Source organism: Salminus brasiliensis, chromosome 20 (genome assembly GCF_030463535.1).
Source record: "Salminus brasiliensis chromosome 20, fSalBra1.hap2, whole genome shotgun sequence".
NCBI lineage: Eukaryota > Metazoa > Chordata > Actinopteri > Characiformes > Bryconidae > Salminus > Salminus brasiliensis.
Genome location: NC_132897.1, coordinates 33897621 through 33915044, shown reverse-complemented (window position 1 = coordinate 33915044; position 17424 = coordinate 33897621). Strand labels below are relative to the sequence as shown.

Genomic DNA, 17424 nt, shown 5'->3' with positions numbered 1-17424 from the left:
TTATTTGTGTGTAATTCTGTAGTTCTAGACTGATCTGTGTGGATGTAGAATTATCAATAGTTCCAGAATTATCTTTTCTAGTTTTAGAATAATCATAATAGTTCTAAAATTATCAGTATAATTCTACAAAGATTGTGTGACAGTGTGAATGTAGAATTATCAGCATAGTTCTACAACTATTGATCTAGTTTTAGAATATGGTTCTAGAATGATTGATGTAACTAGAATTTTTAAACTATCGTAATCGTTCTAGAATTATAATAGTTCTAAAATGGCCTGATTATTCTAGAATAATCAGTATGGGTCTAGAATTATCAATGTGGTTCTAGAATAATGTATATGATTTTTAGAATATGGTTCTAGAATGATTGATGTAACTCTAGAACTCTATAATCTCTAGTTCTAAAATGGTCAGTGAGGTTCTAGAATTATCGTAATCGTATCAGAACTATTTCTGTAGTTCTAGAATTACAATAGTTCTAAAATGGCCATCATAATTCTAGAATTATAATCATAGTTCTAGAATGATCAGTATGGGTCTTGACATTTCAATGTGGTTCTAGAATATTTGGTAAAGTTCTAGAACAGTTTATATGGTTTTAGAATGATTATCAGTACAGTTGACTAAAATTCTAGAACTAAGGTTCTATAATTATTGCAATTTAAGTTCCAGAACTATTTGTGTGGTTTTGTGTAAAACTATCAATGTAGTTCTATAATGTTTGGGAAAGTTCTAGAACTACTGATATGGTTTTAGAGTTATTAGTTCTAGAATGATCTAGAATGATCCGTATCGTTCTACATCTGTTGTAATATTTCTAAAATGATCGTAATTGTGTGGTTCTAGACTGATCACTGTGGCTTTAGAGTTATTAGTCTAGTTGTGAAATGATCAGGTTTGTCTAGAACCATCAGTGCATGTTTAGAATTACCAGTATAGTTCTAGAACGGTCAGTGGGGTTCTTTCAGATGGCCGCTTTCTCCATTAGCATTGAGCTCCTGAGTCTCTTTTCTGGGTTCGGGTTGCTGGTGTTGTGCTGGTTCAGCTGGTCCAGGGCTGCTCTACTGTAGAACCCTGTTCTCCGTCTGAAGCTGCAGTGCTCTGCTTCACACCAATCAGAGAAGAGCAGAGAGTCCAGTGCACCTCAGCTCCTGGACCGAGAGACGCTGGAGACACCAGAAGCTCTACCGCTATTCTGGAGGAAGGTCAGGATTGGAACTACTCGGATGAATTCGGTCAGAATTAGTTCTAGACAACACACAGCAGACCTTCTCCAGAGGCTCCTGCTCGAACCCCTGACCTCTGCCGACACTGGAGACCACGGCAGTCTTCTAAAGAAACAGAAAGTCAGATCACTCCAGCTGTCCTCAAACGAAAGCAACCACAACAACAGCAACAAGAACAACAATCAAAAAAGGCGATTGGTCCAACGGGAGCACGTTCTCATGAAGGGGTCCAGCGGGGAGCCGGTTGGTCCAGCAGTTTGACGCGGAGGGGAACATCACGCCTTGTAGTCCAGCTCAGCGTTCATCTTGGTGTACATCTCGTAGATGGCGTCTATGGTGGCCGTGAAGTTGACCAGGAACTGGCGCACCTTGTCCAGACAGTCCTCCTCCTTCACCTCCCGGCCTTTGGAGAGGGCTTTGAGGAAGTCCGACTTGTATGGGGCCGCGTACAGCGCCGCCTTGTGGAAGGAAGGTAGAACAGCGTCAGAGACAATCAACAGAAATGGACTGGAAATGGATTGCTGTGTGAACGCCCCCTAGTGGGTCGGCTGGACATTTAACGATATAACACCCATATTGGTTGCTATAGCTATAGCTACGCATGTCCCGATCAAATCTAGTTACTCGGGATCAGGGGATCAGGTATCGGCTTTTAAGGGTCCGATCCACTTTAGATCCTTACGTTTGCTGTAGCAATAGCGCCATCTGGCTTCCTGTAGGCGCCAGTAATAGACCCGGTCCTCGTTTTTGGACAATGGTCCCTAGACAGAGTTCCTCTGGGACATCGTTTCAGTGAGTAAACGGGACCAAATAGAGCTAATCTTCTGATGCTAACTCTCCAATTCCACCTTAAATAGTGCCGCAGTTCCAGTGTGTGTTATTTAAGGTGGAACGAAAAGTTCATGGAACTGCTCTAATGCTAATGCAGACTGCAGAGCTGTAAAGGAACTGGGAGCTAGGGGTAATTCTGGAAACTCTACAGCCCCCTAAAACAAGGCCTTACTTTGAAGAGCTTCTGCACCAGCCAGCCGTGGTATTTCTTCAGGGCGATCTCGTAGGCCTTGGTGACGTTGACCCTGATCAGGTTGGGGTTGTTCTCGTCTCTCTCGCCGTCCACCAAACTCTGGAGGAGCACCTGAATAAACCGGAGACCCCTGAAAAATAATAAAAAAACTTCAGTGACTTCAGTGGTCTCCTGGTGGTCAAGTGTGGACCCCCACAATCATCTACGATCTTCGCCAAAGTCTCACCTCTTGAGCCACATGAGCGAGAGCGTAGCTCCGACTTTGGGCCACTCGGCTCCGTGCATCTCCTTCTCCGCCTCCAGAATCTGCTGCAGGGTCTTAAAGCGGCCCGGGTTCGTGTCGTACACCGCCTTGATTTTCTGGACACCAGGGACAGAAATGGGAGTGGCTGTAGGTGAGGATCTACCACGAGCACAATCGCAGACGATGAAACTCAAGGTTCGGCTCCTTGACGCTGCACTTACCGTAATGTTGCCAGAGATGTCGGCCTTCACGGGTGCGAAAACGGTGGAGCCGAGGCAGTCTGAGGGGAGGAACGGGAGGAAAAGATACATGAGAACATACAGGCTACACACCTTGGAGCTTGAAGGAGAACGGCAACCGCACTGGCTAGCATCGTGCACGGTGCGTTAGGGGGGAGGAGGAGGCCCGTATGCCTAAGCTAGACACTCTACGGTAGATATTCGGTAGATTCACCTTGTGCCATCACAACAAAGGTGTGAGCCTTAATGGGTTCAGTGTAAACCTGGAGTTCTACAGTGGAGGTGAATGGAATCAGAAAAGGTGGTGATGGTGATGAAGACACTGAGAAGATTCTGGGTCCAAAACCTGCTTCAAAAATCGCATATCATTAAACTAGTGGAGGGATACCGTCCATGCTGCAGGGTGTAGTGCGGCAAAAAGTAGTCCCTAAAGAAAGCATATTTAGTCCGATTCCCCACTGTTGTACCATCACCTACACTCCCTGTAACACTCAGAGGACATGTGTGGCTTCACCGGTGGGTTCTGATAGTCAATAAAAGAGTGGTCATATTTGTGCTGTAGTCATGGCGACCGACGCCTGTTTCCATTCAGCCCCACTGGAAAGGAACCTGCGAATCCGACTGAAGTTTTTTTCACATGGATTTCGCACCAACCCCCCACCCTGAAGGACTGTTTACAGCTCAAACACTGAACTGTGGAGACGGTGGACTCCCCCTTTAACAACAATAAGAACCTGTTTGATAGGTGCACTAATTGCACAGTCCCACGAGGCCAAGCACCTCGTCCTGCCCTGAGCAGTCAATGAGGGCGTGTCCGCTGCGTCCTCCAGATCGGCTGACGGTATATAAGCCACCCTGGTCTCAAGGGCAAACGTCTGAGCCGCCCTGTGAGCTGTAGGAGATTCAGCTCTGGGACGTTAAGCTTTAAACGTTAAGATCAGGGTTCAAATTTCTAGAAAACGAGACTCACGACTGGAACACACTCGGCCTGAGGGAACTGCAGAAGCGCCGAGATCCACAGTTCAGGTAAGAGGGTGAAGAAAACAAGACCGGCAAGACGGATGGGAAGAGGGAGGCAGTTCAGGGGACAGGGGAGTTTCGAAAGTGTCTTAATAAGGAAATTCCTAGATTTCCAAAAAATAAATAAATAAATGACCGATATTCTACTTTGACCGGATTCTGTTTACACCAGTCCCCAGTCTGACCAGATCAGATCAGATCAGATCCGATTTCACTTTCCCTCATAATATACACACCCACACGAACATCACTTGCGCTTTACGTTCTGTAAACAACGGATTCCCATCGTAACCGTCCTGCTGCGGGAGTATTCAAATTTTTCAGTTAAATATTTCTTTTATAGTAAATAATAAAAAAACCCTGTTTTTAGAACAACAACGGCAACAAGGGCAATAACTGAAACGTTGTATTCTGTGATACTATACTACTGTATATATATATATCGCAATCTGATCCGAACCTGATGCCGATTTCCTCCCTTCCAGGCGCTGGAAGAAGTCCGGGGCCGGACTTACTAAACCTTCCTACGAAAAAAAAAAACGAACAATAATTACGAAGAATTTTGAGATTTTTTTCTTCTAGGATAAACATTTAGCTTGTGGGAACGTTCCTAAATGCAATTCTCTAAAAACTAAATTTCTAATTACCCATAATTCTGATTCTATTTCATATTCAAATTAACGTAAACTGAACGAAATCGCACTAATAAAAATCGGAGAATGTGGCTTAAGAACGTTTGGGAAACGAGGTCCGGCCTTATGAACTTCTTGGTTCGCAGAACGTTCCTAGAGGACACCAGAGGGCGCTCTGCTGGAACACAGTGGTAAAAACAAAGGACTGGAACTGAATCCTGTCCGTTAAAATGTGCCAGGATGGACCCTAATATATCTATTTTCCATCCTCCTCCTGCCCCGGTCTTCTGGGCGCTGACACAATAAGGTCAGAGACAGAAAGTGCCGGCATCTAATCTGGCCGGCGGAGCTCATTAGAGGCCGTTTATCATATTCATGAAAAGCTCGGGGCTCCGAACAAAGCCGCCCCCGACGGCCCGGTCCGGCCGTGAATGGGCTGTGGAAACCCGACCCAGCGCCAATCAATTTCCTCAACTCGCAGAGTGGAGAGCCGGCTAAATTATGCATGCAGAGGGTTTTCATCCGCCGAGACCGCGCAGAAACCGGACCCAGAAAAAAGATTACACCCCACACCAAATAATGACCCGCACTCCACGGACCAGCCCGGCAGATATCCCATCACCTCCTCCCGCAGACCCGTCCCACAGTCCACATCAGGAGTGGAAAAAACCCCAGCGCTCAGCTCTGGACCAGAGAACAGCAGACTGGGTCCAGATATGGACTGTCAATCAAAGTGCCATAACTGTAAAAAATAATTATAATAATAATAATAATAATAATAATGAATAAAAGGAAAATGAAATACTAGGGTAAAATATTTGAATACATTTATATAATTTATAAATATATAGCTTAAATTATAGAATTAAATAAATAAATAAATAAATAATAAATTAAATGCATTTTTACTATATATTTTTAAATCATTTAATAGCAACATAAATTATGCAAGTAATATTAATAGATTATTACCTATATTGCTACAAATAATAACATTAATAAATGTAACATTTATTTGTTTAAGGAAAATTATGTAATAGTCAAATAATATCATTTGAATCAAATATATTATATTTTTATTCATATTCATATAATTATATATCATATATATTAATATTATCAATGTGTTAATTGATTATTAACTGCTGCTGTTATAATTATTAAATATAAATGAGGTTAGGTTAGGATTGTTAAACGTATGTGTTTAGTTTGAAGGACTGGACACTAATATAAGATAGATAAGATAATTGTATGATATATATTATTATATTATTATTTTATATCACTGTGACAGAAGTAATGGTATCAGTAACTTTCTCTGTAGAGCTTATATTTATGGTATGATCAGACACTGATTTGCCTCCCACTGGAACCTGAAGCCCGAGCCGAAGCTGCTCTCTCATTAGACGGGGTGCGGGGGGTCCCAGACCAGACGAGCTCACTCATTAATACTGCAACATGCCCAAACGCTCCTGTCATCACATCCTGTTAGCAGAATGAGACGATCGGTCACATGACCCGCGTGGCAACGACGGCACAGGGCCAGACCGGTCCAGACGACACACAGTGTGTGTAAGAGAGCAGCAAAGAGCTGGACAGCAAACACACACACACACACACACACACACCTGAAAACATCTGGAGCTCTGTACTTATAGCTCTGATATGAGATACATTATAGATAAACTGCAGATACACTATAGATAAACTACAGATGCACTATACATTAATTACAGATAAACTACAGATACATTATACATTACAGATAAACACTATAAACTGCAGCTATACTATAGATAAACTACAGATACATTATACATTAATTACAGATAAGCTACAGATAAACAGTATAAACTGCAGATACACTACAGGTAAACTACAGAAGCTACTGGTAAACTACAGATACAGTGTAAATTACTACAGGTAAACTACACACAAACTACCAATACAGTGTAAATTAACTACAGGTAAACTACAGATACACTACAAGTAAACCACAGATAAACTACAAACTACAGGTAAACCACCGATACACTACAGGTACAGTGTAAATGAACTACAGGTAAACTACAGGTACAGTGTTAATTAACTACACATAAACTACAGATACGGTGTAAATGAACTACAGATACAGTGTAAATGAACTACAAGTAAACTACATGTACAGTGTAAATGAACTACAGATACAGTGTAAATAACTACAAGTAAACTACAGATACACTACAGGTAAACTACAGATACAGTGTAAATTAACTACACAAACTACAGATACAGTAAATGAACTACAGGTAAACTACAGATACTGTGTAAATGAACTACAGTTACAGTGTAAATTAACTACACATAAACTACAGCTACAGTGTAAATGAACTACAGGTAAACTACAGATACCGTGTAAATGAACTACAGCTACAGTGTAAATGAACTACAGGTAAACTACAAATACAGTGTAAATGAACTACAGGTAAACTACAGCTACAGTGTAAATGAACTACAGGTAAACTACAAATACAGTGTAAATGAACTACAGGTAAACTACAGATACACTACAGGTAAACTACAGCTACAGTGTAAATTAACTACAGGTAAACTACAGATACACTACAGGTAAACTACAGCTACAGTGTAAATGAACTACAGATAAACTACAAATACAGTGTAAATGAAATACAGGTAAACTAGATACTATGTAAATGAACTACAGCTACAGTGTAAATGAACTACAGGTAAACTACAGATACCGCGTAAATGAACTACAGCTACAGTGTAAATGAACTACAGGTGAACTACAGCTACAGTGTAAATGAACTACAGGTGCAGTGTAAATGAACTACAGGTAAACTACAGCTACAGTGTAAATGAACTACAGGTGCAGTGTAAATGAACTACAGGTGCAGTGTAAATGAAATACAGGTGAACTACAGCTGCAGTGTAAATGAACTACAGGTGAACTACAGGTGCAGTGTAAATGAACTACAGGTGAACTACAGCTACAGTGTAAATGAACTACAGGTAAACTACAGGTGCAGTGTAAATGAACTACAGGTAAACTACAGGTGCAGTGTAAATGAACTACAGGTGAACTACAGCTACAGTGTAAATGAACTACAGGTGCAGTGTAAATGAACTACAGGTGAACTACAGGTGCAGTGTAAATGAACTACAGGTAAACTACAGGTGCAGTGTAAATGAACTACAGGTGAACTACAGCTACAGTGTAAATGAACTACAGGTGCAGTGTAAATGAACTACAGGTGAACTACAGGTGCAGTGTAAATGAACTACAGGTGAACTACAGGTGCAGTGTAAATGAACTACAGGTGCAGTGTAAATGAACTACAGGTGAACTACAGGTGCAGTGTAAATGAACTACAGGTGCAGTGTAAATGAACTACAGGTGAACTACAGGTGCAGTGTAAATGAACTACAGGTAAACTACAGGTGCAGTGTAAATGAACTACAGGTGAACTACAGCTACAGTGTAAATGAACTACAGGTGCAGTGTAAATGAACTACAGGTGAACTACAGGTGCAGTGTAAATGAACTACAGGTGAACTACAGCTACAGAGCCAGCGCTGCTTCCTCCACACTATCTGAACTACACCTGCAGCAGATTGGAGAGGAGGCTCCTCCGCCTGTCCCTCTCAGCAGTGACCCTCTCACCCGGTCCACCTTAAAAAGCGCAGGAGCTTCAGGCGCCAGGGCGCAGTTTAAGGTGGACCGGGTCAGCCCCCGAGCCCCCGAACTTCAGCTGCGGTCCAGGGACTTAAAACTGTACTAAAGACTAAGACTAAAGTCCTCAACCGAACCCAGGAGGACCCCGAACCCAGGAGGACCCCGAGCCCAGGAGGACCCCGAGCCCAGGAGGACCCCGAGCCGAAACTCACCGAAGAAGGGCGGCAGGTAGGAGACGGCCTCCAGGAACGGCCTCGTCTCCACCTGCTTGTCTGCGGGCAGCTGCTTGAACTGGTGCTCCATGAGGAGAGCCATGGCGGCGGGGCGGCGGGGCGGCGCGGGGCGGGTTCACAGGGGAGCAGCACATTCACGTAGGCGCGGAGCAGCGCGGAAACCGGCCGGGGCTCGGAGCTCGAAACCCGGCAACTCCTCGACTGAACTCTCCGCTGAGCCGACAGCCGGGTTGGAGCGGAGGCCACGCCCACTCGGCGGAACGCGTGGCACCGCCCACTCCGCGGCCTGACTGACCAATCAGAGCGCAGGAGCTAGTTCCGATGAATATTACTCAGCAAAAATAATCAGAACACTTTAATATTAATGACGTAAACATTATTTAATATAATCTGAAGTACTCGATGGCTTTTATATCCACGTAATTATTTTTATAAATACTTATGATGCCAGTAGCGTGTTGGTAATTAACAGCTAATTACTTATTATTATGAAATTATTAATTAATTAAAATTAAAACGATGCCACTGTACGTCTTTATTACTTACTGAATCACTTAAAGGGGAACTCCACCTTACCACCAGTTTCTTTACAGTGGTGGTGAAGGGAATCACACATCTACACAAATATAGCCATTTTATTGATTATCTAACCCACTAGAGAACTATATGTAATACTGATTATGATCAAATAAAGGTAAATCTGAAATAATAATAATAATAATAATAATAATAATGTAAATTATTATTAATAACCTCCTTATTTACCATCCAAACCCACCTCCAATGAACCTTCACTCGTGCTCTGGGTTCATAGGGAGCGCTGATGACAGCAAAACCTGAACACATACACTTTCATATATATAAGCCTTAAGTGTGTATATATATATATATATATATATATATAAGCCTTAAGTGTGTGTAATATATATATATATAAGCCTTAAGTGTGTGTAATATATATATATATATATAAGCCTTAAGTGTGTGTAATATATATATATATATAAGCCTTAAGTGTGTGTAATATATATATATATAAGCCTTAAGTGTGTGTAATATATATATATATAAGCCTTAAGTGTGTGTAATATATATATATATATATATATATATATATATATATATATATAAGCCTTAAGTGTGTGTAATATATATATATATAAGCCTTAAGTGTGTGTAATATATATATATATATATATAAGCCTTAAGTGTGTGTAATATATATATATATATATATAAGCCTTAAGTGTGTGTAATATATATATATATATATATATATATATATATATATATATATATATATATATATAAGCCTTAAGTGTGTGTAATATATATATATATAAGCCTTAAGTGTGTGTAATATATATATATATATATAAGCCTTAAGTGTGTGTAATATATATATATATATAAGCCTTAAGTGTGTGTAATATATATATATAAGCCTTAAGTGTGTGTATATATATATATACACATACACACACACACACACACACACACACACACACACACACACACACAGTCTGAATGAACCCTGGCTGTGAAGTGAAGTGGGTCAGGTGACGCTGGGCTGAAAGGGAAACGCCAGGTTGGGGGCGGGGTTGGGGTTTGGGCCTCGCCGCGCGCCGTAGCGTAACTAGGAAATTCAAACGGTAACTAAGCGAGGCGCTGCTGTTTGGGTCAGACGGTTAATGCTAATGCTAACCGGCCTTACAGCTTTAATTTTACACCTTAAAATTAATATTAATATTCATATCAGAACACGGAGGAGTCGTCCTGGAGCGAGCGGAGTGTGTTCAGCTCGGTGAGTTTAACTCGCTAGCGGTAGCAGTTAGCTGACACACCACCACACCGTACAGACAGGCTCACTGTAGCACCCAGCTAATGCTAGCTCTGCTAACGCTAATAATAACAACTAATAATAATATTAACAGGTTTTTTTAATTTTGGCCGTTAATATTACAGAGCACAGCTAAACAGCTCACACCCCACTACATATCGCTAGCTAGCTAGCAATACCTGGCCAAGCTGGTTAATAATAAGCAGCTTAGCATATTCATTCATTCATTCATTTATTTAGCTAGCTGGCTAGCTACGTTTGATGGTTTAGCTAGCTGGTCAAGCAGCAGCAGCATGACCATGCTGGTCCCCCAGTATGAAGACCAGCTAATCCATAGTCCATTAAACTCATACTGGTCAACCAGCTGGTGTGTTTCTGCCTGGGTGGCCAGCTTTGGATATATTTATTATTAATAATAATAATGATGATGATAGTAGCAGGATGTTCTACGGCGAGTTCTCCAAACTGGCCTGAAAGTGTAAAACTGAATATTTGAGAAGGCCTGCTTCTTAATCAGGAATAAGAAGCCGGGGTCCGGCTGGCGGCAGGTGTCCAGGCCTTGGGGTGATCCGTAGACTTGGGTCATGCAACGATCTGTGCATAAAATCATGCAGATATGTTCCCATCATCCATTGGCATGAAGAGCGTGGTGGCCTCCCTCTCTGTACTACTGTGGAGAAGCAGGAAAGCTTCTCAGAAAGCTTCTCAGAAAGCACAGCACCACCTCCAACCTTCAGGAGGGATGCACTACAACAGCAGAAGACCACGGCAGGTCCCAGTTCTGTCAGCCAAGAACAGAAAGCTGAGGCTGCACCAACACCGGAGAAACGTAGCCTGAGGGACGTCTTGCAGACGGTCACAGAGTCAGCGTTAGGCACCGACAGCATGGATCCACTGACCCGGCCTGCCTTGTCTGAACAGTCCAGGCTGGTGGAGGTGGTGTAAGGGTGTAGAAAATGTTGTGATGGCACATTGTGGGCTGGTGGTGCTAAGAATGAACTAAGTGATGATGAAGCACGGTGCGTCCTCTCTAACCTTCTGTCATATCACCCATGTCCCCAGGACCAGCTTTTTGGACCAGTAGACAGACTGACCCACCCGCCTCGCAGGGCCCATGGCTTTGCCGACCCTCTCGGCGCACTGGCCCAGTCGGACGCGGGCGCTGGAGCGTCAGATGGTGCGTCAGCGGGAGCAGGAGGCGCGCTGGAGGCAGCAGTGGGAGCTGGCCTCGCAGTACTTCAAAGAGCAGAACGTCCGCAGCAGCAAACAGGCACACTGGAGCTCCCGGGAGTCCTATCAGCAGAGGTAGCGGCCACCGTGCCTCTCAGCAAAAACATCATCAGTCATGAGTAATTCATAGTGGATACTGAGTACTTCATAATAGATAGTGACTAATTCACAGTGGATATTGAATATTTCATAGTGGGTACTAAATGATGCAAACAGCTTCCGACTAATTCAGTGTGTTCGGAGTAATTCATGGTGGATACAGACTAATTCATAGTAGATTTAATAATTTAGTAATTCTTAGTAAATACTAAACAATTCAGAGTGGACACGGAAAAAGCCATAATACCTTCTAACTAATTCATAATGGTTACTGAATAATTCATAGTACATACTGATTAATTCATAATGGTTACTGAGTAATTTAAAGTATATATTCAATAATTCATAATGGTTACTGAGTAATTTAAAGTATATATTCAATAATTCATAATGGTTACTGAATAATTTAAAGTATATACTCAATAACTCATAATGGACACTGAATAATTTAAAGTATATACTCAATAATTCATAATGGTTACTGAGTAATTTATAGTAGGTCCTCAATAATTCATAATGGATACTGAATCATTTAAAGTATGTATTCAATAACTCATAATGGACACTGAATAAGTTATAGTGTATACTCAATAATTCATAATGGTTACTGAGTAATTTGTAGTAGGTCCTCAATAATTCATAATAGTTAATAATTCAGAATAGTTAATTCATAGAGAGTTAGAGAATAGTTACTAAATAATTTAAAGTGTATAACTCAAGAATTCATAATGGTTACTGAATCATTTCAAGTATATACTTCATTCATAATGGATGCTGATTAATTTAAAGTATATACTGGATAAAACAACTGATTTGAACTGAGCATTCAGAACCTCTGTCTGTAGTTCTTATCTGTCCTGTCCTGTCCTGTCTCCAGCATGTCCGCGTTCCATCGCGAGAGGACAAAGGAGGAGAAGAAGCGCAGCCTGGAGGAGCGCAGGGAGCGACTGAGGACGATGCTGCAGGAGGAGCGGAACCAGCTGGAGGCCGAGCTAAAGGCCAGCGCGCCGGACAGAAGAGCGGTGTCCAGGCAGCAGCTGGAGCGGACGGAGGAGCTGCGGTCGGCCAGGGAGGAGCGCAGGAATAAGGTGAAGCAGCACCCTGAAACCCTCCGTAGTACGATCGCCGGAGGCGGAGGTAAAAGCTTAGGATACGACCAGCATTCTGTACTGAAAACACGTCCATCTTCTTGACCCTGCAGCTCGCGCAGGAGCTGCTGAAGGAGCACTGGAGGAGCAACAATCCAGAGCTGAGGAAGGTGAGTTCCCAAAAAGCCTGGAGCACCCTCTGCATCCTCACCCACCCACAAGCATGGACATAGTCCGTAGTATAACAGCAGGGCACCAGGGCATAGTACGAATATCTGCGACTGCTCCGTCTGCAGGTGGAGTCGGAGCTGCATAAGGATCACGTGGTGAGCCAGTGGCCAGTGCAGCAGCAGCAGAAAAAACAGGTAACTCCTTTTTAATGCAACTAAATAGAAATCCAAACTAGATGGTTTGATTGCATTCGGCCTCATGAGAGCGAGAACATCCGTGAGCTCAGAGACCGAACGTACCCTTCTCACCGCCAGGCGGAGGAGCTGGACGCCGAGGAGCAGCGACGTCTTGAGAACGAGTACGAGAGGAGCAGACGGGAGGCGCTAGACAGGATGAAGGAGGCGGAGGAGAGGAGGAGAGAGGAGGAGAGAAGGAGGGCAGAGCAGCTTCGCAGACAGATGGAGGAGCTCCGTCTGAGGGAGGAGGAGGTGAGGGAGGTTCTAGAACCAAGGATCGATCCATCGATCTGATAACGGCTAGTACACCCCAGGGACTATATAAAGGTGTGTGTTGCAGAGTCGGCGGCTGCAGAAGGAGGAGGACGCCCTGCTGTCTCAACGCTGGGAGGTGGAGCGGTTGGAGGACGAGAGGAGGAGAGCAGAGGAGAGCCGAAAGAAGGAAGAGTTCGGGTGAGGGCACGTTCTAAGCACCGACACGGGCTCCTCTCCAAATCTGGTGCTGCCCGTTCGTAGCGCCCCCTAGCCCTAGCAATGCTCCCGACACGTGGAGGATAAGGACTCCCCAGACTGGGGAGAGAGCACATCACAGAGGCTTGGCTTGAGGATTCTGAGGCCTTCAAACTTTAAATGTCCTAATAGTATAATAATAAAAAAAAAACAGCGCATCCAACAATAAAGGAAGCCTCATGCCTATTTAGTGTAAATATGTAGGGTAGCGAAACAGTTACTTACAGAAAGCTCCCTACCCACACATGGGGAGCGTCCCAATCGCGACTGATTACTAGATATCCGAGATGCATACAAACAAAATCCTTGAGCTTGTTCTCCGTTTGTGTCCCGTAGACGCTTCCTGAGCCGTCAGTACCGTGCACAGCTGAAGAGACGAGCGCAGCAGGTCCAGGAGGAGCTGGTGGGTTTCGGTCATTGCATCTTTTTCACATCCATATACAAGTATAGAGTGGAGCTAAACAGTGAGACTGAGCTGGGCTGAGCTGTAGCCGGTCCAACAACCTGCTAGTACCTAATCTGCTGCGCTGCTCTTTCCGTCCACCAGGAGGCGGACCGGAGAATCCTGGAGGCTCTGCTGGAGGGGGAGGATGAGGAGCAGAGGCTGCGGAGCGCGCGGAGGGAGAGGGCCGTGGCCGACGCCGCCTGGATGAAGAACGTTCTGGAGGAACAGCTGGAGCTGGAGAGACAGAGAGAGGCCGAGTTCGACCTGCTGCACCGGTGAGGGGACCTGGCTACGCCTCCAGCGTTCGATTGTGTTCGGACAGTTGTGACACACCACCACTAGGAGCACTCTCTTAGGCCTAGCTCGGCAGGAACGTGAATGAAGGTGATGACGTTTACTTACGTGTGTGTGTGTGTGTGTGTGTGTGTGTTTTCTCTCAGTGAGGAGGCCCAGAGAGTGTGGGACAAGCGAGAGACCGAGTGGGAGAAGGAGAGGAGGGCCAGAGAGAAACTCATGCAGGAGGTAAAACGTCATTACAGTGTGTTGCAGCTGGGCTACTAATACACTGTAATACACTACAGGAAGCATAGGGGGCGCTCTATAATGCTCTATAATGTTCATATGATCCACACGCTCATTCTGACAGACTGTAATACACTACAGGAAGCGTAGGGGGCGCTCTATAACGCTCTATAATGTTCATATGATCCACACGCTCATTCTGACAGACTGTAATACACTACAGGAAGCGTAGGGGGCGCTCTATAACGCTCTATAATGTTCATATGATCCACACCCTCATTCTGACAGACTGTAATACACTACAGGAAGAGTAGGGGGCGCTCTATAACACTCTATAATGTTCATATGATCCACACCCTCATTCTGACAGACTGTAATACAATACAGGAAGCGGTGGGGGGGGGCGACAAACGTTTGTAGAAATGATGTGTATGTGTGTGTGTTGCAGGTGTTGTGGGTGCGTCAGCAGCAGCTGGGCGAGCGGATGCAGGAGAAGAGGAGGGAGCTAGAGGAGGCGGAGCAGAGAAGGGCAGAGCTCCGGAGGCTGTTGGAGGAGCAGGAGGAGGAGCAACAGCAGGAGAGAGAGGAGCAGGAGCAGCTCCGCACGGCCCGCATGCAGGACATCGACACACAGGTACGAGGGGGGGTGTACAGCTAGTCACTGCTGCTTGAGGTTCATGGGGTCCTCCAAAGGCTTCCTTGAAGCTCCCTTCTCTTGTGTGCTTCAGGTGGAGCGGAGGCGCAGGGAGCAGTGGAAGGAGCAACAGAGATTTGAGCAGGAGGAGGCGGAGCGAAGGGAGGAGCTTAGACGTCAGGAGGAGGAGCTGCGCCAGGAGACTCGGAGAATGACGGCGCGAGGCTACGAGGAACGGGTAGGTCCCCGTATGGTTCCGTGCCAAGTTTTTAACCCTGTTGGATTCTGCATCTTTACTCGCTGATTTGATTTGACTTGCTCTGTTACTCCTGCTGCACCTGTGACTGGGGTCCCGAACGGCATGCGGTACATAAAGGGAGCCAACAGATGGCGCTGAAGCGTTCCTGAGGAAAAATGTCCATGTAAATGTCTCACTAGACCAAGTAGTCCTAAGTAAGTAGGCTAGCGTCCGCTTTTTGTAGCAGCCAACAGTCGTCCCCTTTCGCCCATTCCTCCTACAAAAGGCTTCTCGCTCTGTGAGTCCATTTTTCTCTATTACCCGCTAAATGTTCCCGGGACCACTGGCTGCAACACAACCAGCCACCCCAGTCAACAGCCAACAGTTGGAAAGGTGTTCTTTCTATGAAATTCAGCTGTATAGAATGTGCGGTTTCTCAATATTAATATTGTATAAATAGAATTTGGGTTTTAAATATCAGTATTTGTAGCAAAATAGATAGGCTTACTGTTTCTGATATTCTGGGATATGGATTTTTGCCCAGAACCAAGGAAATTGTGACAGATGCCTTCATATGTTCTGTCATTTTGTGAGGCCAAGCAAGCCCTATATTCCTCAAAGCCTTCACTATATACATGATGAAGGCTTTGAGGAAACCTTTATGTATATTTTAAGTCCTTAAATAAATAAATAAATAAATAAAAATGATATATAAATAAAAATACTGATTTGTAGATGACACATGTAGATGATCAGGATTGACCACAGCAATTTTTCCAGCAATACCAATTTTAACAAGCAAATATCCAACCCAATTTTGGCTCAAATTAATTATTATTTTTTTTAATGTAACTGTTACTTGTCTGTGATCTGTTTTTTTAAATAAATAGTCGTAACAAAAATTACACAGCCTTAATATATCGATCGGTTTATCGGCCGAATGAGAGATCGGTCGAGCTTCATTGTTTTTTTTTTTCCTCGCTGTTGCAGATTCGCAGCCGACCCCGCTCAGCCTGGACATGACGACAAGCCTCACAGACGTCCACGCTACAATCCCTTTAGCCCTGAGTTTCCAGCACCAAGCCCTGAGGCACCTCCACACTGCAGGCCTTCCCCCTTTCCTCAGCTTTACCACACCAGCCTCAGAGGCCAGGTGGGCTGTTTACTAGCAGATGTGCCGAGTCTGAGACGTTAGAGGAGAAAACTGCAGTGCTGGGCTTCTCCAGAACTGGAACTGGAACACCCAGGTTTATAGCGGAGGCATTTGGGTGAACTGGGTCAGCTATGGTAACGGCGTAGCTGATTTTAGGCTTTTTATAGAACTGATCACTTTTTAAATCTGCAGATTGTTGTAGTTTTGTATGAAGTCATTTTCTGAACTGATGATTTGAGTGTTAGCTGAGCGATTTTAGGGACACAATCTGACATGATCACATCTTTTTCTATTTATATGATTTTGTATGTAGTCACATATTTAAATAAATACGCTTTTGATGAAAAATACCAAAATGTTGGTCATGACTGAAAATCCAGAGGTTCAGTAAACATCGGTAAAGGGTTTAAACCAGGACCCAGGATGAAGTAGAGGTCTGCTACTTGACCTGAGCCCACTGGGGCCTGACGATATATCGGGCAATATTATTGGGGTGGGTTCTGGCAGAGCCCACCAGAACATATATTGTCTTTGTTTGCTAATGAGTGAGTGATTTTTTTTTTTTTTTTTTTTTTACATGTTAATTAGTTATTAGGTGTAGTTTTTGTTTTGATTTAGTTATTTAAGCTATTTTTTGCTTTACATGTAATTTATTTATTTAATTTTTTTAGATGTTTTTGTTTATTTTGATTATTTTTAATTTTTATTTATTTATTTTATATATTTAGATTTTCCCCCCATTTCTTTACTCATTTTGTATTTCGCTTGTTTTCTCTAGGAGCATACTGCCAGCATATGGATCCTAAAAAAAAGCTTTAGAACAATACAGTGAAGCATCAGATCAGACATACACTTTATTTTATTTGAGACATTCCTCTACCTCCGACATGCTGAAGAATAGCACCCATCAGTTTATGACACTCCTGAGCTTCTCCCAAAAGATTTAAGAGTACTAAAGAGTTT

The 17424-nt window shown here is 43.6% G+C and overlaps 2 protein-coding genes across 2 annotated transcripts; one reads left to right on the top strand and one right to left on the bottom strand.

The window, feature by feature from the left end:
- Window positions 1-902: 902 nt before the first annotated feature.
- Window positions 903-8377, bottom strand: gltpa (glycolipid transfer protein a). The gene is made up of 5 exons (XM_072664907.1): window positions 8275-8377; window positions 2717-2775; window positions 2478-2611; window positions 2231-2381; window positions 903-1685 (listed from the first exon to the last, which is right to left on the bottom strand). Exons 1-5 carry the CDS (start codon window positions 8375-8377, stop codon window positions 1503-1505), a joined length of 630 nt encoding a protein of 209 aa, XP_072521008.1. The 3' UTR covers window positions 903-1502.
- Window positions 8378-9951: 1574 nt separating this feature from the next.
- Window positions 9952-16817, top strand: tchp (trichoplein, keratin filament binding). Its single transcript, XM_072664682.1, has 13 exons — window positions 9952-10099; window positions 11198-11440; window positions 12342-12552; window positions 12666-12722; window positions 12849-12917; window positions 13038-13211; window positions 13300-13412; window positions 13806-13872; window positions 14017-14189; window positions 14355-14436; window positions 14885-15070; window positions 15165-15308; window positions 16299-16817. The coding sequence occupies exons 2-13, from the start codon at window positions 11250-11252 to the stop codon at window positions 16329-16331; spliced, it is 1500 nt and encodes a 499-aa protein (XP_072520783.1). The 5' UTR covers window positions 9952-10099; window positions 11198-11249; the 3' UTR covers window positions 16332-16817.
- The last annotated feature ends 607 nt before the right edge of the window (window positions 16818-17424 follow it).